At 49.3% G+C, this 24,156-nt stretch overlaps 1 protein-coding gene across 4 annotated transcripts in view; it reads left to right on the top strand.

Annotated features, from left to right (window-relative positions):
* LOC116945620 (phosphatidylserine synthase 2-like) overlaps positions 1-23,539 on the top strand; it is a 38,260-nt gene extending 14,721 nt beyond the window's left edge. For all 4 annotated transcript variants that reach the window (XM_032960108.2, XM_076069452.1, XM_076069454.1 and 1 more), the window contains 11 exons: positions 1,993-2,094; positions 4,292-4,374; positions 6,683-6,750; positions 8,314-8,448; positions 9,351-9,401; positions 10,597-10,710; positions 11,202-11,320; positions 15,914-16,028; positions 16,729-16,874; positions 18,097-18,282; positions 19,392-23,539. In XM_032960108.2, the coding sequence (XP_032815999.2) occupies positions 1,993-2,094; positions 4,292-4,374; positions 6,683-6,750; positions 8,314-8,448; positions 9,351-9,401; positions 10,597-10,710; positions 11,202-11,320; positions 15,914-16,028; positions 16,729-16,874; positions 18,097-18,282; positions 19,392-19,554 (1,282 nt within the window). In that variant the 3' untranslated portion in view covers positions 19,555-23,539. The remainder of the gene's footprint in view (positions 1-1,992; positions 2,095-4,291; positions 4,375-6,682; positions 6,751-8,313; positions 8,449-9,350; positions 9,402-10,596; positions 10,711-11,201; positions 11,321-15,913; positions 16,029-16,728; positions 16,875-18,096; positions 18,283-19,391) is intronic.
* Positions 23,540-24,156: the final 617 nt, after the last annotated feature.

Here is a 24,156-nt window from a genome sequence, read left to right on the forward strand (position 1 = left end):
TTCACAGATGGTTGGAGGTCAAACAGTGTTAAGATAACAAAAGGGGTTCAACAGGGTTCTATCCTTGGCCCCCTCTTGTTCTCTCTTTATGTCAATGACTTGGGCACTGACCTGGATCATTCCAGGGTAAATCTTCTTGCAGATGACACGATATTGATTACTGCTGGCCGCTGTCCGGATGACATGATTGCTAAGCTCCAGGGTGATTTCAACAAACTTCAACATCAGCTAGTTGCTCTTAAACTAGTCCTGAATACCTCCAAAACCAAGGTGCTATGCTTCTCACCGGGACTAAAGCAGGAAGTTATTTTTCCCCAATTACATTCCTTAAATAATTATTAAATAGAGCAAGTCAAGCTCTATAAGTATCTTGGGGTCATCCTGGATTCAAAACTGAATTTTGAAGATCACATTGATTATATTGGTAAAAATAAAAAAATAAAAATTGGTTTTCTGTATCGACACAAGCACTGCTTCCCCCCTATGTTCCGTTTGGAATTGATAAAAGCTACCATACTGCCTCTACTTGATTACTGTGATATCATGTATAAATTAGCCCCAAGTAATGTACTGAAGAAGCTTAATTCCATCTATCACTCGGCCTTAAGATTTTCATTGAACTGCCCATATAGGACTCACCACTGTGATCTCTACATTGGGTCAAACTTAACATCTCTTAATGTTCGACGGCTTGTGCACCAGATCTTATTTATTCACGATGTACTTACAAAAAAAATCCTGCTGGATCTCCTCTCTGTTTATAAGAACAAATTTGACCTTAGGTCTTTGCTCATTTACCAGCTTCACATTCCCTACTGCCGTACAAAAACCGGAGTTAGGGCCTTTGCTATTGATGCCCCCAGGGTCTGGAATGCTTTTGCCAATAAGCTGCAACTTGAATCACTACCAATGAGATCTTCTCTCAAAACTGAATAGCAGCTGCCACTGCTATTCAGTGGCCTAAAATAAAATAAAATGTTTAGCTCCGGATGACCGCTGCAAAGTATTAACTGTATTTTGATTTAGTGTGCTGATCTTAAAGGTGCATTGAAAAATGTGATACTCCGACTGATGCTCCTGTTATTGTGGAGTGACTCATGCAGCCAGCTATGGCTCTAGGGTTTGGTGTTACATGTTATTTATGTAGTTTATTGTAAAAAATTCGGTCACAGTCCCTATGATCACTGTTACATTGCATTTATGGCTTCATTTTGGTGATTTCGAAAAGTTTTTTGGTTTGGCCATGTTTTTGTTTATTGTAGTACGGAGTTAGACTGATGGCCTTAATCTTAGTTGTCTTGTGGTTGTTGTTGTTGTTGTTGTTTGACTTGCATCCCACTGGGATTTTTGCACACAGCGTTGGTGTACGGTGCTATTTCAGGAATATTTAGATTTTTTTTCCTGGATTTTTTGTTTGCACAGTCACATAGTCACTTTAAGATGTTTTCTTGTTCATTTTTTTGTTTGTTGCGGTTGCACCCGATTCAAGAGCCGAATGGCTCAGAGGGCTATACCAAATAAAATTAACTATGGTGTGCGGGAACATTTACTTAATTTTAAAAGTTGCGCAATAGAGAAATTCATGCGCATGTATGGGTTATGTAACGCTTCCCACGATTGATTTGTCTTCAGTAGTATTTATTAGAATATGCAAAGATGACATGAGATATTGCATATTTCCCATGGGTTGCTGTCAGCGCACAAAGGGTTTGCGTGTTTGCTCCGGTTGACATCTCAAAGTTATGGGCACCTTGATTACCCAGGAGAATCCTCACATCATGGCTCTTTTCTCAAGAGGGTCCTGCATTGGGATGTTTGGCCAGTTCCTTGAATGACTGCTTTGGCTCAATGTGGAAAGCAACCGCAGATGCATGCAGAAAACCCATCGCACACGGGAGGGTGGGGGGGTTGGTACCGGGGCACCGTGGACAATGTGGGAGATGCGACGATGTGAGTGAACGGACGGTGTGACGTGGCGATGTGGTGGTGCAGGCGTGCGCACACGATCACCGTCCTCTTCGTCCTCATTTGCGTCCTCGTGCACGTCACCCTCGTCGAGGAGACGCCCACGGACTCGGCGTACAACCAGAAGAGGTGCGCGCACGGCAACCGCACCGCACCACCACGCTGCACCACTGCACCGCACCATCGCACTGCACCACCGCACCGCACCACCACGCTGCACCACCGCACCATCGCACCGCACCGCACCACCACGCTGCACCACCACACCACACCATCGCACTGCACCACCGCAATGCGCAACCACATAACTGCACTCAACTGCACAGAACTGTACTGCACAACCACACACACAACCACATATCAGCACACACATCCTTGCACAATCACACACTACACTCTGCAATGCACCACTAACAACCACACACAAGCACACATAAACCTATAGAGGCAGGCAACTTCAAACCAAACTACACACCGCACAACCGCACACTTCACTCTACTTTCACATAACATAGTTAACTACACACAGCCTCACACCACCACACACGCCATGGATAACACACACAGTACACAACTATCCATTGACAATATCATCCCATACCCAACCATACGCCGTGCCCAACTACATGCTGTGCCCAACCGGGTGCCATAAACAACAACACACCATAGATAAACACACACAGCCACGACATAGATGTCCACACAGCATACAGAGCCAATCGCACACCATGAACAGCAACACTCAGGACGTGACGTAAATTATTTCGGTGCCGTCGAGCAAAATTTAACCTCTGCCAATTTTCAAACGACTCCACATGTATGCGACCAATACACTCTGATTGATTGGTTGACGGAGTATGAACCGGCTGAGCTCACTGCATACCACGGCACGGCCGAGCCAAACCCCTTGCCCGGTTTTTAATGAGGGGGGTAAGTTGTCGGCAAGACCTCTAGGTAGCGGGTTTGAGCGCCCATGTAACGTTTACAATTAACGGCGAGCGTTTTATAACTCCGCGGGGTTATTTATTGACGCCGCACGGAGGCCTCCAAAATCGGCCCAAGGAAAATGAGTAGTGGGCAAGTGTCAGTGAGAGCGTGCGCGCACGTACAAGCCCTTACGCTGAGCTCTCAATCCCTTCCCCCATCGCGACGCCTTACACACGTCGGAGCCTGCAATAGTCTCTCAAATTATCCACGGGTGGGCATTTAGCAGGGGTTTCTGAAAGGAGCTTTCAGTGACTGCGTGGGATAATTGCAGGGAATTGGGCAAAATAATCTCGTGAATTGGGCAAATGTTCTCGTGCCAGCGTGAATGCTATGACTGCACGCACGAGCCCCATGCCTGTTGTGTGTTGATGCGTAAGGGGGAGCGGTGGCGGAGCGGTTAGCGCGCCTCGCTACAAACCCGCCGGCAGAAGTTCTAATCACGCTCTTGACCAATAAAAGTGGCACACATCGGAACCGGTCCTGAGTCTCCCCTAAGTCGACTCGGCCATAAACGAGTACATGGTTTGGTGTTTGTGCGTCGGCACTCGGGAGATGAAGGCAGCCGGGCAAGGTGTTGGACACCAACCCCCTCGTGCACCGTGCCGGCCTTCATAGGTGCATGCTAGGGTTACTTGCCCCAACGGTCCATTAAGGCTGTGGGGAATCTTTGTGTCTTTTGATGCAAGTGTGCCTTTCGCGTAGTCAAGCGATGGCGAGCAGATTGCGACTGGGTGTCCAGTTAGAAGTTGGAGAATTTGATTCACTTGTGAAATTATGATATTATTTGACATTTTGCATACACAGCGTCCTAGCCGCATGAGCAGGTTGCAATTCTTGTCCCGCTGGGCCTGTCTGCGAGCGGAGTTGTGACACAGTTGAACTTGGCTTTCTGAGTTTGATTCCCGGCTATGGCTAACCACCAGTCGCGAATTATATCTGAACTGGTCCTGGTACCCCTCCCTCCCTCCCACTTCACCAAGCTGCACTCACCGGTGCGGTGAATTATGGTCAGGCGACTTTCCCGACCCGCACGGCGCTGTGGAAGCCATCAGCCAGCAGTGGATTGACAAAAGGGGCCACACACGTACACTGTGAGCTTTGAAATCGACATAAATCTGCGTGAATCGATGCGTCGTTGCACCCATAGGGATCTGTACAAACACGCAAAGAGAAATCCATAGAGTACGTGCGCATGCCACAAATCCGTGTTATTAACTTTAATTATTCATGATCAAAAGATGCCTATGCATGGTCATTTATGATGCATAATAACGATGGTGTGAGTGCGCACATGAATAACGTTGGTAGCATTAATAATGATTGTAAATGAATCCCACAGAGGCTTCATCGCCAGCCTCCTGGTGTTTCTCTGCTTCGGGGTGACGCAGGCGAAGGATGGTCCCTTCACGCGGCCACACCCGGGTGAGCCCTGACACACACGCGCACGCACGCACGGACACACGCGCACACACTTACACAAGCACACACACATACAGTGAGGGAAAAAAGTATTTGATCCCCTGCTGATTTTGTACGTTTGCCCACTGACAAGGAAATTATCAGTTTATAATTTTAATGGTAGGTTTATTTGAACAGTGAGAGACAGAATAACAAAAAAATCCAGAAAAACGCATGTCAAAAATGTTATAAATTGATTTGCATTTTAATGAGGGAAATAAGTGTTTGACCCCCTCTCAATCAGAAAGATTTCTGGCTCCCAGGTGTCTTTTATACAGGTAACGAGCTGAGATTAGGAGCACATTCTTAAAGGGAGCGCTCCTAATCTCAGCTTGTTACCTGTATAAAAGACACCTGTCCACAGAAGCAATCAATCAATCAGATTCCAAACTCTCCACCATGGCCAAGACCAAAGAGCTCTCCAAGGATGTCCGGGACAAGATTGTAGACCTACACAAGGCTGGAATGGGCTACAAGACCATTGCCAAGCAGCTTGGTGAGAAGGTGACAACAGTTTGTGTGATTATTCGCAAATGGAAGAAACACAAAAGAACTGTCAATCTCCCTCGGCCTGGGGCTCCATGCAAGATCTCACCTCGTGGAGCTGCAATGATCATGAGAACGGTGAGGAATCAGCCCAGAACTACACGGGAGGATATTGTCAATGATCTCAAGGCAGCTGGGACCATAGTCACCAAGAAAACAATTGGTAACACACTACGTCGTGAAGGACTGAAATCCTGCAGCACCCGCAAGATCCCCCTGCTCAAGAAAGCACATATACATGCCCGTCTGAAGTTTGCCAATGAACATCTGAATGATTCAGAGGACAACTGGGTGAAAGTGTTGTGGTCAGATGAGACCAAAATGTAGCTCTTTGGCATCAACTCAACTCGCCGTGTTTGGAGGAGGAGGAATGCTGCCTATGACCCCAAGAACACCATCCCCACCGTCAAACATGCAGGTGGAAACATGCTTTGGGGGTGTTTTTCTGCTAAGGGGACAGGACAACTTCACCGCATCAAAGGGACGATGGACGGGGCCATGTACTGTCAAATCTTGGGTGAGAACCTCCTTCCCTCAGCCAGAGCATTGAAAATGGGTCGTGGATGGGTATGACCCAAAACATACGGCCAAGGCAACAAAGGGGTGGCTCAAGAAGAAGCATATTAAGGTCCTAGCCAGTCTCCAGACCTTAATCCCATAGAAAATCTGTGGAGGGAGCTGAAGGTTCGAGTTGCCAAACATTAGCCTCGAAACCTTAATGACTTGGAGAAGATCTGCAAAGAGAAGTGGGACCAAATCCCTCCTGAGATGTGTGCAAACCTGGTGGCCAACTACAAGAAACGTCTGACCTCTGTAGTTGCCAACAAGGGTTTTGCCACCAAGTACTAAATCATGTTTTGCAGAGGGGTCAAATACTTATTTTCCTCATTAAAATGCAAATCAATTTATAACATTTTTGACATGCGTTTTTGTGGATTTTTTTGTTATTCTGTCTCTCACTGTTCAAATAAACCTACCATTAAAATTATAGACTGATCATTTCTTTGTCAGTGGGCAAACGTACAAAATCAGCAGGAGGATCAAATACTTTTTTTCCTCACTCTATACGTAAGTATATTGGCAAAGTGCTGTGAATAGATCACGAATGTGATTCGGATGAATAGATGAGTTGGGGAGATTAAGCGTGACTTGGCATGAGCACAAGCCATATAAACCACAGTAATCCACACAGACTCGTTTGTATTTGTTTTCCTGCTTTGCATTTAAATAAAAGTCCACTTTCAGCTCTTGTTCAGCTGGTGCAGAATTAATCTGCGTGTGTGCTTGCGTGCGGCTTTAAGTTACATCGTGTCCGCCTGTGTGTTTGAATGTGAGTGGGGAGTGGCAGTGTAGCAGTTAGTGCGCTGCACTACGAATCCAGCAACCTGAGTTTGCTTCCCGCTCACGGCCAACACCAGTGACGATTATCTAAATCGATCCTGGGCCTCCGATAGGTCGACTCAGCCTCAAATGAGTACCTGGTGTGGTGTGTAAACATCACGAGTGGTGAGACAAAGGCGGCGGGGGGTTGTCCTGGCCACCCACCCCCCTCGTGTGCCGTTCCGGCCATCATAGGTGCTCGCCAACAGAACTTTCCCCAAAAGTCTGTTATGACCATATGGGGGATCTTTGTCCCGCACTGTGCGAAAGAAGTTCAACGTACATACATTGTGCATTGATGAACGCTGCTGGTAACGTGACGCCCACTCTGCTTCGACCCGTGCAGCGTACTGGCGCTTTTGGCTCTGCGCGAGTGTGCTCTACGAGCTGGGGCTCATCTTCATCCTCTTTCAGGTGATGCCAACACACGCAAAGCAAAAAGACCAAGATCCCCCAAGTATAGCCTCAGCAGAGTTTTGGGGGAAGTGCTGTTAGCGAGCACCTATGAGGGATGGAACAGCACACGAAGGGAATGGATGGCCAGCACCACACCCGGCCACCTTTTTCACCCTAGTCGCGATGTTTACACACCGCACCAGGTACTCATTTGAGGCTGAGTCGACTTAAGGGAGGCCCAAGACCGATTCAGATAATCGTCACTGATGTTGGCCCTGAGTGGGAATCGATCTTGGTTCGTCAGGTTTGTAGTGCGGCGCACTAACCACTGCGCTACCGCTATACAGAGACAACAACGAGTGTTGGTGGGACCACGTACGTAGCACGTACGTCCCAAGATCTACCCGTCGCATACCTCGTCGTGCTGACCACACTTCGTACACACACGCACACAAAGATGAAGATCCCCCCCCTAAACACACTGTTGGAGCAAGTGCTGTTAGCGAGCACCTATGAAAGCCGACATGGCACACGCGTGTGCGCGTGCTTGGGTAGGCAGGCTCTCTCACCCGCTTCGTTGAAAAAAACTTTGATGAATTTGAGGCTGAGTCGACTTAAGGGAGGCCCAAGACCGATTCAGATAATCGTCACTGATGTTGGCCCTGAGTGGGAATCGATCTTGGTTCGTCAGGTTCGTAGTGCGGCGCACTAACCACTGCGCTGCCGCTATACAAAGACAACAACAACAACCGCCATTCGCCACGACGTGGCGGTGTCGTCACCACGGCGCTTGTACCAGGCTATGTGCACTTTAGGCCACGTGAAGTGTCGAACACCCACTGGCAGGAGGTCACGTGGACAGACCCAGGTGCCATGGGTTGACTGACTGAGATGACAAAGACATACTCATGAGTACCCAAACACATTTGTACAGAGACACACAGTTAGATGCATACGCTTGGATACATGCATACAAAGACAAATATACGCTGGTACATACACACCAACTTAGAAATATACACACGGACACATAGGTGTACACAGAGACACAGCCGTCATTCGCCACCATAAGTGGCCCTGACGTCACCACACCCACTCGTGCCCAGGCTAGATGCACTTTGAGGCTATCTTGTGAAGTGTGGAAGGCTCCGCTGACAGGGATCACGGGACAGACGCGAGTGTTACGGCTTCAATGACTGGCAACTGATTGGTAACTCTACAGTACTGGGTAATACCGGGCACTTTCCCATCCAAGCAGTAAGTCCCGACCCGACTTAGCTTCTGAGATTTGACAAAGTCCGGCGAACTTTCGGGGGGGGTGATACATTTTCCCGTGGTTTTTGCTCGTATGAGCTGAGCAATGAAATGTGGTCAGATAACACCTCACGCTGCCACACGATGCGCAGGGGAGGCCCTCACCTAGCAGTGGATTAACCAATACACGCGCATCGCATTTGTTCCTGCCGATTAAAAATCAGTGTTAACGATGACGGATCTCATCCGGTTATTTTGCAATTGTTGCAACCCCTCCACGTAAGCATGCGAGCGTGCGTGTGAACGGATTTCTCCTATTCTCAACAGACGGCAGACGACGGCCGTCAATTCATGAAGTTCATTGATCCCAGCCTGGGCGTCCCGCTGCCCGAGAGGGACTACGGAGGCAACTGCCTCATATACGACCACGGCCGCCCCGGAAACCCCTTCCACAACGTCTGGGTACTTCCCCTCCCACCCCCCCCCCCCCCCCTCAATGCTGCCCCCCCCCCCCATCCATCTTCTCAGCAATACCCCCCAATGCATTGATTCATGATTCCCCATAAATGCCTCCCCCCTCCGAATGCACCCCCCCCCCCCCAACAATGCATCAGCATTCACTGTGAATTCTCCCCCATCAAGGCTTTTAGGATTCTTAGAATTCAGTGGTCATACAACTAATCTAAACTATTTTTTTTATTTTACCAGGTAAGGCCCGCTGAGCTGTTATAGCTCTCTTTCAGAAGCGACCTGGCCGCAAATGATACCCCGACGAAGTGGCTTATCGCGTGGAAATTTATAGCAGCCAAACACTCTTAAACGCACGTTTCTAAATGTGTAGGGAAAAACCGGAGGACCCGGGGAAAATCCACGTGACCATGGGAAGAACATGCATACTCCAAATATTCAACAGGTGTCAAGGTCGGGATCGAACCCACGACCTCCTGCATACCAGGCGAGGTAGTTTACATCTCCAGTTTCTCAATGGGTCTCCACGGGAATCCGTGCGCCTCTCTGTGCTGTGGATTTTTGTGTTGAGCCTGTGGGGTTTTAGTGCGTGTCCTTAGGTCTCCGTGCGAGACCTAAGGACACGAAGGTAATTAACATTCGTTGTCAATGCCCCCCATGGTTTCCGAGAGCCAGTTTTGGCAGCGGCACAGCCAGCCAAGGGGAGACCACCCAGTTATTAATGCCCCCCGTCATTTGCCCCCACGTTATATGCTTGCAACAAAAAAAAAAAACCTCGACACCACCACCACATACTCCGGACCGTCTCCACCCCTCTCCATGTCCTCACAAGTCAACTGTAATTTAGTAAAAACCGCGTGCGTGTGTGTCTGTGTGTGTTTGCTGCTCTTTTTCAGGATAAATTTGACTGCTTCGTTCTGGCTCATTGTCTTGGCTGGTTTGCCAAGGTAAAACAGGTTTTTTGTTAAATATTATCTTGAAACACTATCCATGTTTATTTGTTTGCATTGTGGAGGGGAGGGCGGAGAGGAAATGGTTGTGTGTTAAAAGTGTTTATGTATTCGCTCTGTCCATCTCTCTGTAACACAAGGGTCACGATTACGCTGCTTATTATACAAACCCACTAACCCGAGTTCAATTCCTACCCACAGCCACCAATACAAGTGGCAATTATCTGAACCGGTCCTGAGCCTCCCCCAGGTAGACTTAGTCTCAAAATGGGTACCTGTTGCAGTGTGTAGACATCGCCACTGGAGAGACAAAAGGGGCTGGGCATGGTGTTGGCCTCTCAACCCGTCGTGTGCCCTGCCGGCCTTCATAGGTGCTGCTCGCTAACAGCAGTTGCCCCAACAGACTATTAAAGGCTACACGGGGGGTGGATCTTTGTTGCTAAAGTAGCCCCACTACTGCATGTTCACATTTGACCTGCTGAGATGCGAACCTACCCAGGATAACTCCGGTAAAATTGACCCAATATAATTGAAATTGTATCTTCTTTGGTTCTTTCGGTAAGGTCACGTAGAATGAGAATAAAATAATAAAATAACACAATTAAATTCTCACGACGTTTCGGCCACAACGCAAGCGGCCGTCTTCAGGTGAAAGGTACAGACCTGTCAGGACGACAGAGCTTCAAATTCAAATTGAAAATTCAAATTCAAATTGAAGCTCTGTCGTCCCGACAGGTCTGTACCTTTCACCTGAAGACGGCCGCTTGCGTTGTGGCCGAAACGTCGTGAGAATTTAATTGTGTTATTTTATTATTTTATTCTCATTCTACATGACCTTACCGAAAGAACCAAAGAAGATGAATCCCTGCAGTCACTAAAGCTTTAAATTGAAAAATTGAAATTGTACTTTGGCGACAAAAAAGGCGCGCGATGAAGTCTCAGTTTGAAACTCGACAACGCCATTCCGTGTGACGTCGAGCGATAGCTGATGTCATGTGCCACGTGGCGTCATCCCGTTACGCGGCTTGAAACATTTCTCTATCGCCGCTCGGCTATCCCTATCGTCGGCAGTTCACTACCATCGTGTACAAACGCATATGCGGGAAAGAGTTCCGGAATTCCGTGCGTGGGTGTGACTTTCTTTCCTTCCCTGTGTGTGTGCGTTTTCTTTTTTTTCCGCGGTGCCGTGCAGACGCTGGTCATCCGGGACTGGTGGATGTGCACCATCATGAGCGTGATGTTCGAATTCCTGGAGTACTCCCTGGAGCACCAACTGCCCAACTTCAGCGAGTGTTGGTGGGACCACGTACGTCCCAAGATCTACCCGTCGCATACCTCGTTGTGCTGACCACACTTCGTACACACACACGCACACAAAGATGAAGATCCCCCCCCCTAAACACACTGTTGGAGCAAGTGCTGTTAGCGAGCACCTATGAAAGGCGACATGGCACACGCACACGCGTGTGCGCGTGCTTGGGTAGGCAGGCTCTCTCACCCGCTTCGTTGAAAAAAACTTTGATGAATTTATACTGCGTGCCTATGACTGGGCCTTTGACAAAATCACACTAAATGTGCTCGTTCTCATTAGGTGTTCAGAGCTCAGCAGGATTTAGCCTGCGCAGTGCTAGAATGGATGACTCCCACGCACAATCATTTAAACTTGTAACGCACCGCACAGTATTCGGTCACTCGTGCGGACAGAGGAAGCAACTCGGAGGCACGAGGAACCAGACAAGCTAGAGGGCAGCCTCGTGGTGAGCCGGTGCCAACAATTGTCTCCGTGTGTCCCTCCAGTGGATCATGGACGTGCTGGTGTGCAATGGGCTGGGCATTTACTGCGGCATGAAGACCCTGGAGTGGCTGTCCATTAAGCCCTACCGCTGGCAGAACCTCTGGAGCATCCCTACCTACAGGTGGCATCCTCCACACACCCGGATTCTTCGGCGTGGCTACGCGGCTCATCCCAGAGCGCCCAGCATGCGTCCCCCCCCCCCCCCTTGTCGATAAAAATTCTACCCCCCACCGTGGGTTTGGCACCACGAAGTCATCTCATGTGGGCCGCGTCAGATTTATTCCAGTTGTGTCGCTGGGGGCCTTGTCTAGAGACCCAAGTGGGCGCTCGCTCGCTAAACACTCACCAGACACTCGCCACTCACCAGACACTCGCCATTCACACTCACCAGACACTCACCATTCACACTCACCATTCACACTCACCAGACACTCACCATTCACACTCACCATTCACACTCACCATTCACACTCACCAGACACTCGGCACTCACCAGACACTCGCCATTCACACTCGCCATTCACACTCGCCATTTACACTCACCATTCACACTCACCATTCACACTCACCATTCACACTCACCAGACACTCGCTATTCACACTCACCATTCACACTCACAATTCACACTCACCAGACACTCACCATTCACACTCACCAGACACTCGCCATTCACACTCACCATTCACACTCACCATTCACACTCACCAGACACTCGCCATTCACACTCGCCATTCACACTCACCATTCACACTCACCATTCACACTCACCAGACACTCACCATTCACACTCACCAGACACTCGCCATTCACACTCACCAGACACTCGCCATTCACACTCGCCATTCACACTCGCCATTCACACTCGCCATTCACACTCACCATTCACACTCACCATTCACACTCACCATTCACACTCACCAGACACTCGCCATTCACACTCGCCATTCACACTCACCATTCACACTCACCATTCACACTCGCCATTCACACTCGCCATTCACACTCGCCATTCACACTCACCATTCACACTCACCAGACACTCGGCACTCACCAGACACTCGCCATTCACACTCATCATTCACACTCACCATTCACACTCGCCATTCACACTCGCCATTCACACTCACCATTCACACTCACCAGACACTCGCCACTCGCCGAGTAGTGACACCTGCCACTCGCTTGACACCCACCGAGTGTTCTCCGAAAATTCGCCGGACGCTTGGCAACCACTCGTCAGACCCTCACCAGAAGCTCACCGGAAACTCAAGGCACTCACCATTCACTAGACACTCACCAGATACTCGCCATTCACACTCACCATTCACACTCACGTGATACTCACCATTCACACTCGCCATTCACACTCACGTGACACTCACCACATGTTAACCAGACACTCGTTGCTCAGTGAGACACCCCGTGCTCGTGTTGAGTTGGGGACAGGTGCAGGAAGGCAGAGGGGGCGCGTTGAGACGGATGCGGCCTTTGATGTCTGGTCACGTGACATTTGGGTTTTATATGCATTCGAGACGGACGCAGCGTCAGTGCTGCCAACCCGATATTCCACTCAACTGATCATCGCTGGGCTTCGACACTCTGCTCTGATCACCCATGTGAACCGTAGGTCATGGCTGTCATACGGCTGCTTATCTAACCCGTGCAAAGCCGACGATAAGAGACGCGATGTGGACGCAACAAAAAAAAACAGTGAAAACTTCTCAACCAGTGTGGGTTTTGTAATCCACGTGCTTCTCTTCATGTCTCTCGGTGTAATCTCAACTATGCATCTCCGTATTTGTCCAGTTACATGATTTCAACTGTTAAGAAAACCAAGTGGGTTTAGGAGGACACGCTGCTAGAAGGTGCTCGAGACTAACTACATAGTGGCAGCCAACGGAGGGAACACTTCCGAGGGACATCTTCCACAGAGATGGAGCGAGAGTTGAAAATTGGCTCATTGCAGGTGGTAGCTGGATTGGCGACCCGAGTTCGATTCCCACTCATGGCCAACACCAGTGTGATTATTTGAATTCGTCCTGGACCTCCCCTAGGTTGACTCAGCCTTAAATTAGTACCTGTTGTGGTGTGTAAACATCCCCACTGGGGGAGACAAAGGCGGCCAGGCGGGGTGCTGGCCACCCACCCCCTCGTGTGCTGTGCCTGCCTTAATAGGTGCTCCCTAACAACACTTGCCCCAACAGTCTGTTAAGGCTATACGGGGGATCTTTGTCTGTGTCATCACATCGCTGTCAGAGATGGCATTGGCTTTGGGGGAGTCCCTCATCCAGCAGTGGATTGCGCATGGCCGATGATGATGATGACTCAACGTGGGTGGCATCGCTTTCCGCCAGAGATTCATCAGCAGGGTGCGACCTGTTCAGCAAACGCTGCCGGGGTCGCCGAATGTTATTTGGCAACAGCCGTCCACAAAGTGGTCTCGAAGACGATGCCTCCTCGTGGTAGCCAGCAGCTGCAGGAATGCAGCTTTTCTTGTTACCATAAACAAAAGCCTTGTGAGGTCAGCGAGGGGAGTACGGCAAGGACGGGCGGGAAATATTCGCTCCATCCGAGCTGGCCCAGTCCGTGGCGCTCCGTACGCGAGCTGTCGATATGACCTCCCGGCGATGACCTCTCGGCAGCGTGCAGGGTGTCCTGTTCCCGAGCCGCGGTTAAACGCGCGGCCGCGGGTGAATGGCTTCGTGTGGGACGACGGCGGTGCCAGCGCCGTGAGGGTGCGAGCGGGGGAACGCGCAGAACCGGGGCTTATCCCTTCTTGGCAAGATCGCTTAATTTAACTCATTCATTCACGTGCTTTATTTTTAGCCAGGAATAAGACGATTGAGTTTTGTCTCTCTCGGGAACGCGTTCATTCTTGTACTTGATTTAAAACGAGGTGCGAGTCATTTGAGAGTCACCGATAACTCATTGATTTTATTTATAGTCAGGTGAGGGCCCACTTGAGGGCATAATTTACTTTTTCAATGGAGACCTGGGTAAAAACAAAAACCTAAATGGTAATTATAAATTTTTGTAAATAAACAATATACCGCTCTAAATTAACTTGCTAGAAAGCGCAAATGCAATAATTCAGCACCACCAACTAAAACGAATGACGCCTCTGCATTATACTTTCACGGTGCCATGCACGGTAGCGTTCACCAAGTTGTCGGACTCTTTCCCCCGTGTGGTTTTCGGGTCGTACCGTGTTTTGTGCCGCGGCACGATGTCCGACGTTTCGCTTCCACTTGCTAGGAGCTTCTTCTCGAAGAACCCGAAACCACTTTGGATAGCCGTACAGCGCGATCGCAGACATCAACTCAGAATCGTTATCATGGGACCTTTTTGTCAGTATCAAGGTATGAAAAATAATAATTTTACCCTTTCTGGCTCTTATACTTGCATTGTCTTTGTCCTTTTTCGATTTAAAACTTTCGTGACTGCAGGGATTCATCTTTTTGGTTCTTTCGGTAAAGTCACGTAGAAGGGAGCGCTGTTTTTACGACAGTTCTGTTTCTTCACCTGAGGACGGCTGCTTGTGCTGTGGCCGAAACGTCGTGAGAATTTAATTTTATTATGTTTTATTTTTATTATTTTTATTATTTCCCTCCTACGTGACTTTACCGCAAGAACCAAGAAGATGTCTTCGTACTGTTCGCCTTTGGCGTTCTCTGGTCTGACACTGGTGAGACTAGGCCCTAAAGAAGGCTGTCTCTGGTGTAGGCCAATCAGTTTCAAAGACAATGCAAGTATATTATCAGAGCATGTACGTGTGGTTAACGCAGTTACTTGATTCCTTGCAAAAGATATCTACTTGGTGTTTAAACATCCTAACACCGGTTTTATCGCCAGAAAGGGTGAAAACCTATTCTTATATTTCAGTAGCGCGAGTTTCCCGATTTGGACTTTGTCATTTAGGTTGTTTAAAGGTGCGCTTGTTCATTGTCTACACTGAAGATTTACCGGTCTTATTGACATAGTTTGTTTTTATTACCAAGGACATACCCGAGAGGATGTCCAACACGGAAGTGGAGCGATGAGAGTCGTCTCACGTGCAGCAGCTAGAGCAGTGTCGTTTACTTGCCCAGCAAAAGCCTCACGGAGTCTCAAGACTCTTTGATTTCAGGATGGTCCTGCTAAGTCTCACAGTCGGGGACGACGATTGCAATGTGTTTTCCCAATCGAATAATTAGCGGGTAATTTTTCCGCTTTTGCCAAATTCGTACGCCTGACGCCCCCCCCCCCTACCCCGTCCACATAGCCGGCTCTTTGTCGGTGAACATCCACGGGATCTTGAACGTCCGCCGTGAAGCAGACGGCGCACGGTGTTTTATTTTGGTTCGTACACTCCGCGGCATTAACCAGAGGAAGGCCGTGGGGCTCGGACGGCGAACCTCTGCCACACGCGTGTGGCCATCGCTGTGCCACGCGTGTGTCCACCGCTCTGCCCGCGTGTGTGTCCACCGCTCTGCCACGCGTGTGTCCACCGCTCTGCCACGCGTGTGGCCACCGCTCTGCCACGCGTGTGGCCACCGCGCTTCCGCCCGACCACCGCGCCCCGGTGGACCGTGACGTCGCAGGGCCGTGACAAACGGCAGCGGCTGGGGGACATCGTGGCTGACGACGATGACGACGACAACGACGGCTGTGAATCTCGCTGTACGTTACACACCTGGATGACGCGTGCTCGTGCTTGCGGTGCGTGCTGCGCAGGGGTAAAATCAAGCGCGTGGCGTTCCAGTTCACGCCGCACAGCTGGGTGCGGTTCGCGTGGAAGCCGGCGTCCAGCCTGCACCGCTGGCTCGCCGTCATCGTCATAATCTCCGTGGTAAAGCCATCCGCCAATTTCCCTTGTTCTCTCCGTCGTGTAGTTGTTCGCACGCTGGATTCGTAATCCAGAGGTGGTCGTTTCGATACGATTTAGCCGGGGCGGCGGTTGAAAGAATGGGCAAGTTTCTTAAATCTCCTCTGCCGTATAGCCTCCTCGGGGTCAGTGGTGTTAGCGAGCACATATGGAGGCCGATACGCCGCACGCGGTGAAAGTGTTACCAGCACTATTCCTGACAGGCTTTTTCTTCCCAGTGCTGATGTTTACACACTGCGCCAGGTGCTCATTTACAGCCCTAGTGTCCTAGGAGAGGCCCGGAACCGGTTCAAATATCGTCACTCATGTTAGCTGTGGCCAGGGAATCTGATGTTCGTCGTGGCTGGGAACTCGGGTAGAGGGATTCTTAACGCAGTGCACCAACCGCTCAACATTAATCCCCAACCCGCACGGTTGGCTACGCACGGTGCGAAAGAAGTTCAGCATGCACACGTACAACGCGGAAGCCATAAGCACATCATGATTATAAATCCATGGCTGGATGACGGGGAGACCCAGGACCGATTCACATATTCGCCAATTGATGTTGGCCTCGAGCAGGAATCGAACTCAGGTTGCCCGTTTTATAGACCGCACCACCGCTCCCCTGAGTGAAATAACGCGCGCGCACGCACGTCGTGTCCGTCGCGCCTGCGCGCCGCAGTTCCTGCTGGCCGAGCTCAACACGTTCTACCTCAAGTTCGTGCTGTGGATGGCTCCGGAGCACTTCCTCATCACGGTGCGCCTCGTCTTCTTCATCCACTGCGGCGCCGTCTCCATGCGCGAGGTCTACGACTTCCTGGACGACCCGTGAGTGGCCCTCCTCCTTGCGCGCGAGCGCGCGGCCGCCTCGGCCGCCTCGGCCTTCACGCGCGAATCGCCCGGCAGCTCTGGGATGTTCCCACTTGCTGGAAGCTGTCCCCAAGGACGACGGTCCGGCGCGGTTTCGCGAGTGAGCCGTCGCGCGTCGAGTTGCTGATAAATTTGGTCGTGAGAATTTGCTCCGTCGACCTGCTGAGCCGAAACAAAAGCAACAACAAGAATAGTAACCGGCCGGTTAAACACTTTTGCGCGTCGCATTTTGTTTGGCCGTGTCGGGTTGTGGGTAAGGGTCTTAGCGACATAAATTTGGCCACGTGATTATGCGGCCTGACGCACAAAATTAATTAGCGAGCATTTTTTTGTCTGCGAAAACCCAAGACGTGCTCAGGGTTGCCACCGTTTTGGTGCACGGCACCGATACGTATCATGCATGGGCCGAGGAAGAAGATCGCACAAAACCCCGAAGAGTCGAATGCTAAACTATGGGGTTTGTTTATTTACTACAGCCTTACATTTTAACTGCGATGCTACTTTGGACTTGTGTACAAAACACGAACCTGCACTAACGAGTGTGGTACAGTATGGTCACGCAACTCTCGGGGCTTGTCCGCGACTGACTATGAGCCTTGGGAGACCTTCATTCCAGCAGAGGACCGCCAAGGCAGTGTTCACACTTGCAACGAGTAGACCGCCACCTGGTGGACATTTAGATTCATCTCATCGATGCTCTGCAATAATTTTTTGGTTTTTAAAATCTATTTATCGAGTAGGCTTGTGACCAGCTAGTTTCACATTCTGATGAGTTTATTTTTTGCGTGGGTGCTTAATCCTTTCCCGTTCCGAGACGTCTGCAAGTTACGGAGTGGGTGTCTCGTTCACCGCTGAATCTCGGAACGCGCAAGCGGTTCAGCGTTAATTTTATTTAGAGAGGCGTAGCGCCCTGGTTTTTAAAAACATTGTACTCACTGCAGAGAGCTGTAGCGACACGACTGCACTGTACGGTAGCTGGCGCCAAACTGTACCGCACGCCCTCCCGCATGCCCTCGTGGGGAGCCTCGATACCAATAAAGTTACATTAAAAAAGTTTTTCTTCCAATTCCGTTTCAATGACGTGCACGTACGTTATCTGAACGGAATCGTCATTCGCATGGGAAAGGGGTTAAATAGTTTAACCGACCGATTGCCCGACTAACACCTCAGTCGTCGGCAGGAAGCTGAGCCGTAAGCTGGGGCAGCAGGCGTGGATCACGGCGGCGGTGACGATGACGGAGTTCCTCATCGTCATCAAGTACGACCCCGGGACGGTGTCGCGCCCGTTCCCCTTCCACGTGGCGCAGTGCTGGCTGCTGGGCGCGACCGGCGTCCTCGCGTGGACCGTGTGGAGGTTCTTCATCCGGTGAGCTCGCACCGTTATTCCCCCCCCCACTCTTCCGAGCCCATCCTGCTACTACAACTCCCTGCCCCTGCCCTACCAGCTACGATTACCCCAACCCCTATTACTGCCTCTATCTCTACCGCTCCTGCTACCTCCCCCGCCCCCCAGCTACGACCAGCCCTACCCCAACCACGATCACTATCCCAACCCCTATTACTACCCCAATCCGTATTACTACCCCAATCCGTATTACTACCCCTATCACTACCCCTACTGCTACTCCCTGCCCCCCCAGCTATGACCAGGCACAGGGGCGGAGCCAGGATTTCAGGCCGGGGTGACATTCAACAAATTTTAATTTAAAGAATGATTAGAGAGTCAGGCTGTTGAACTAGACGCCATCGGTTGGCGACACGCTCTGACAATGCAGTTGCACGGAGTCCGCCAGACCGAGTGTCGCACACTTATACGCAGAATGTCACCCCTGTCACCCCCCCTGGCTCCGCCCCTGACCAGGCATACCCCAACCCCGATCACAACCCCTCCTTAACATCTCCCTCCTGTTCTCCCGACTTTCACCATAACTACACCACCACTTTTAATAACCCCCACTCTTTATCTCAACCACTTTGATCATATTTACCATTTTTAGAATTGTTATGAAGGGCCTTGGATTAAAGCGCTATACAAATCTTGATGAGATGAGGAGATTAGATGACATTGCAAGGGATATTGAATTGACGATAGAAATTTAGACGTAAAAATTTTTGCTGAAGGCTTTGTGTGTCTTTAAATGTGATCTCTTGCTTCCATCCATCTTTGTCAACTGTGATCTATCAACTGTTGGATGAAGGTCTCCCCAAGCCAACGCGGTCTCGGGTTGGAACGATCTGTCTAGTTCCTGCGCGAGAGCTGATTTCATCGCTCCATCTCCATGGTGGACGCAATCTCGAAAGTCTTCCTTACCTAGGCTTCCAATACCTCGCTTGTCGATCACTGACTTCTCGCGACGTAGCCTGCCCAAGCGCGCTTACTTTGACCAACAGTTAATATGATGTTCGTGTGGTGGTGCTGTATTGCTGACCGAGCGTGTTCGTGTGGTGGTGCTGTTCGTGCTTTTGTGTGTGCAGCGAGATCAGCTTAAAGTGGCGGGCGCGACGAGAGGGGCACGGTGACTCGACGCAACGGGACAGGAGTCGGTCGCACTTGGACACGGACACAAACTCGAAACACGCCCGTCCACGGCTTCGGAAGTTCGGGCTGACCGAGGGCCAATCCAACGGCCACATGTGAACAAGAGTGGCCGTTTGCGCGCGCGTGTGCTTTTAACGCGATCCGTTCGCTCTACTTGTTAGCAAGGAACGATTGAACGCGGCCACATCCGAAACGCGTTGCCTCTCTTTTAACGGCACCACAATTTGAAAAAAATGTGCTTTTTACCGAAGCGGGTAAAGGTAAAGATACATCCCCGCAATTTCTTGCACACGCCACTGCTTGGCGGAAGAGCCACGCTAGAGGGTGTTTTGGTCTACTCTTCCACACTGACCCGACATCTTGGAAGGAGGTGGGCGTGCGCGCACATCCCGCCCAGCACACGCGACCTACCGCTACCCGCGTGGCCTGCGTCTCTTGCCTGTATGCGGTGTGGGGTCTTGCGTGCACGTGCGTCTCTCCCGCTGCGTGTCTGCGTGTACGAGCGTACGCACGTCCATCCGTCCGTGCGCGTATCGGTCCGCGTCATCTATCTCGAGGGTGATGTTTGGGTCTAACTACACCATGCTGACCAAGCGTCTTCTAGGAAGAGGCCGGTGTACCCACACTCTTGCCCACTGCACGTGGCCTGCCGTTAAGACTGTTTTGACCTGAGTGCCTTTGGGAAATGTTTGTGATGCATAAGGAGTGACATGCAGAAGGGAACAAAAATGAAATATAACGCTGGAGGCAATTATTTTTGCGTACAATGTCGAGCAATGATCTGTAGGGAATCACTCGTTTGTGCGTTCCTGCTTAAACTGGTCACCTGCTTCGTATTTAATGCACCTCGTTTCGTATGTTTATGTGATTAGCAATAGCATTCGAAGACAATTGCACGTGAAATGGTGTTACACGCATACTAGGCGTGCAAAGATTCACGACGCTCCACCCCCTCTCGGCCTACCGATAAATTGCCGGTGGCTTGGGGGGGGGTGATTTCAACTGAGTTTGTACATATTTAAATGCAGTATATATATACACAACAGGGTTTCTCAAACTCATCTAATCACGGTCCACCGCTTGTCTGCCTTACCATGTTCACGAGTCTTGGTGGTTGGCGCAGCGGTAACACTTGTGCCTCACAGCAACAAATAACTGGGTTCGATTTCCCAGGTGCTTTTCTGTGTGGAGAAGTTTTTTTTTTATTTTGTCCCCCTCTTATACATGAGTTTCCTCTTTCCTCCCATAAACAAAAAACTGACAATGTAACTGCTGAAAAGGTACCTGCAAATTACTCAATTGGGATCACACACAGCAACAACATCACCCCCCCCCCCCCCCCCGCTGACAGACATGCTGCACGCTGCTCATTCTTGCTAGACAGTATCCCTATGCGACAGTCGAGTGATAATTTAAATCCAGATGGACATCTTGATTATGTGTGCGTGTGAATGTGGCGCAAGTTAACTGGCAAAGGCATGGGCAGAATCCTGCTTGCACGTCTGATTTCGCCAACAATGCTTCCGAAATAGCAATGAGTTTGTATACAATGTAGTTACATTTTTATTGTTGTTGCAGGAACGCATCGTTTAGACGGAGTGCTCTTGCCAATAACGTCTGACACCACGGTAAACTTTTTTTTTTACAATCCTGAATCTGCTGCTGACACGCAAAGTCGAAGCTGGTTCAGAGTTTCCGTGCTGAAACGCATGCTACTGGATAATAAGTGGACTGGGAAGGCCATGGGTTCAAAGGGCAATGCATTTAATTTATGCGGAGACACAGAAAGGAATTCTGCCTCTATATGTTTTTTTTTACGAATTATCCAGTGTTATGGCACGTGTTTCACAATCATCGGTTGTGCGCAGCATGTGACCACTTAGTTTGTATTTGAACAGAGGCGATTGGTTGAACTTGGAAAGATCAACGTTATCAATGTACCACCAGGTAATAACTTAAGAGACCAAGATAAAGTCCGTCTTCTTTGCAAGAGGGACCTGGGGCATTCGTCTTCCCGTGGGAACGATTATATATAATCCCGATCGAGTCCTTTTGCGGATCGATTTTCGAAATTTGGACCTTGACGGTGGCACCGGACCGGCCCACTTTCGCGAATCACGCTGTCACGGGGATCTTTAACCTCCGCTGTGAAGTGGATGGCGCGTGGTCTCACCACGGTTATTGCCCACACCGGCGTTGATAACTAGGGCAGCCGCTGGATTTGAACCGCGAGCCTCTGCAAAAAGCGGTGCACGCGCTGGTGTGCGTGCGTGTGCATTGCGGTGCGTTGCTAGTGACTGGCGTTTGAGAACTCCTGCACTTTAGAATGTGTATTTGCTATGCAAAAAATTACGCTGCTCGCTATCGGCAGCATCTTGACACGAACGCTCTCAAGTGTGAACTTTGCCCACAGCAGTTTAAGGTTTTTCTCAAAGATAGCTTTTTCACGGTTGATTGCTGCTTGTTAAGTTCAGTGTACCTCAACACAAAGTAATATGAATGCACACATACATTTGTTTCGCTGTGTTGACGTGTTGATGAATTGCCGTCGTTTCGTGCTGCTGCTGCTGCTGCTGCGTCGTTTCTCGCGTTTGTTCTGCAGAGCTGTCCAATGTATCTTAGCATTGAACGCGATTCCCGGCGTTTCACTCGTCACGCGAGGATCGTCTTCGGCAACTGAATTGCCAAAGCCCTAAAATACATCGTAGTGCCACCAAGGGGCATTTAGTGCTCGCGATCTGAATTTGTGGACCGTGTCCTTTTTAACATGCGTTGTCTACCACGAGACTTGTGGGTAAGGACATTAGTTTTGTGATTTTTTTAACGTAGTTTTTACTTTAAAATATGGGAGACCTGCTTACAATGTCCTCACTCGCTCGTGAATTTGAGAGGTATTTTGAAACAAAGCGTTGTGGTTTTCTAATACCGTGCAGTGCGAGTATTGATATTTGCAGCCGAGATTCTTGCCACGGGTTTAAAAAACAAAATCAGTGTAGCGCCTATGAATCCGTAGGTTTTCGGGGGTCGTCTTAAAAGGCCCTCCTGACGTGTTTGGGGTTGTACAGCAGGTTGTTCGGTACAATGTCCGACGGTTCGCTACACATGCGGAAAGTCTTCTCTTAGGAACCAGAAGAAATACGCAGCATGTCGAGTGAACAGTCGGACATCGCGACGGACAACGCACGGATACAACCCACAAACGAAGCGGAGAACCACCCCAGTGTAGATGTCACCAAGAGGCTCCCTTAAGGAAGATGCCTCTTGATTAACCTCAAACACCTTGTAGCGTGGGGACTTGTAAATCAATCATCTGGTGTGACCTTCACGAAGGACTGAGCAATAAAATAATTAATATTGTCATATTTGTAATTTACAGCTATTATATCAGTCCACTGCTGGATGAAAGGCACTCCCACACTGTCGGTTGTGGTTGTCGTTTGATAACTCTTCACCGCTCTGGTCAGCATGGATTGGTGATGACCTAACCCAATTTTCGTTACTTGAATTTACTCTCGTGTAGAATATACCCTCGAGTATATACCGTAGATGGGGCGTGCGACAGGGCTGGCTGACGGTAACACATCCAAGAACTTCCAGTCTATCTAACCTTCAGTGTCTCCGTTATGTTGTTTGTAAATTTGCTTCCTGTGTCGTTGTATTTCACCAATTTATGTTTGGGACAGATGCTAAGGAGGGCTATTGCCAGTGGAGGCATTCATTGCTTAATATTGCAGGTGCCCCCGGTTGCTTCTGGGAAGAGATTGGGGAATAGAGGAATTAATTTCAACCAGAGATGTCTGGTGCTGAGCTCCAGAAAATATATATATTTTAAATTAAGCCCTGGGCAGATGGATTTATATAATATTGCGTGGTCAGAAGAGCTGCACATTCCGGTGGGTTTGAATTTTTGTACCGTAGGGTGAGAGTTGTCATGCACGTGCTCATTAAGAAAAGATGACTGGCTGAAGTTAATCGTGGAGGTAATAAGTGTATATTTGCTGTTACGGACAAAACTGATCCATTGGTGAAATTTACGAATGATGCTCTTGGCGGCTATGAATTAAACTTTGCAGAGTAACGAAAACTATTTTCCACTGATTTTTTTTGTTATTGTTGACATTGTTCAGTGTACTGTTCGTGGTTTCATTGAAAGTCAGTGCAGCAACCAAGAGCAAAGCGAAGCTGCAGTGCATTGAGAATGGTGTTAAACACAACAATTGGGGCACATAACATTTCAGCGATTTTTCCACCAGGTTGAAAACATTTAACGTGAACATTTGAGATGAATATCGACTGAAGCTTATTTAGGATCGTTACATTGTATGAAAAGGGTTTTCATCCAAAAAATAAGGGTAATATTTGTAATCGATTTTCGACCAAAAACGACATGGGTTAGTTTGTCGCTTTTTTCAGGTTACAATCGACATCAAAAATTTTCACCGTGCACCAAGGGGCCCTTGCCCCCACTGCACCCAGACTTTGGCCGAGCCTCGTGTCCGCAGCACCCTAATTGTTTCATTTCTAATCAATTTTCTTACATAAATCCAAGCATTATTCACAAAAATTGGATGACTAAATTACCAATTTTTCTTTGAGTAAAAAAACCCCCGTGGATTTTTCATTTAAAAAACGGATTTATTTTTAACATAAAAAAGGATTGTATTATTTTTAACATCAATAACTTGTCCATAAAAATATGAA

Source organism: Petromyzon marinus, chromosome 24 (assembly GCF_048934315.1).
Source record: "Petromyzon marinus isolate PM22_M1 ecotype Great Lakes invasive population chromosome 24, UKy_Petmar_22M1.pri1.0, whole genome shotgun sequence".
Lineage (NCBI taxonomy): Eukaryota > Metazoa > Chordata > Hyperoartia > Petromyzontiformes > Petromyzontidae > Petromyzon > Petromyzon marinus.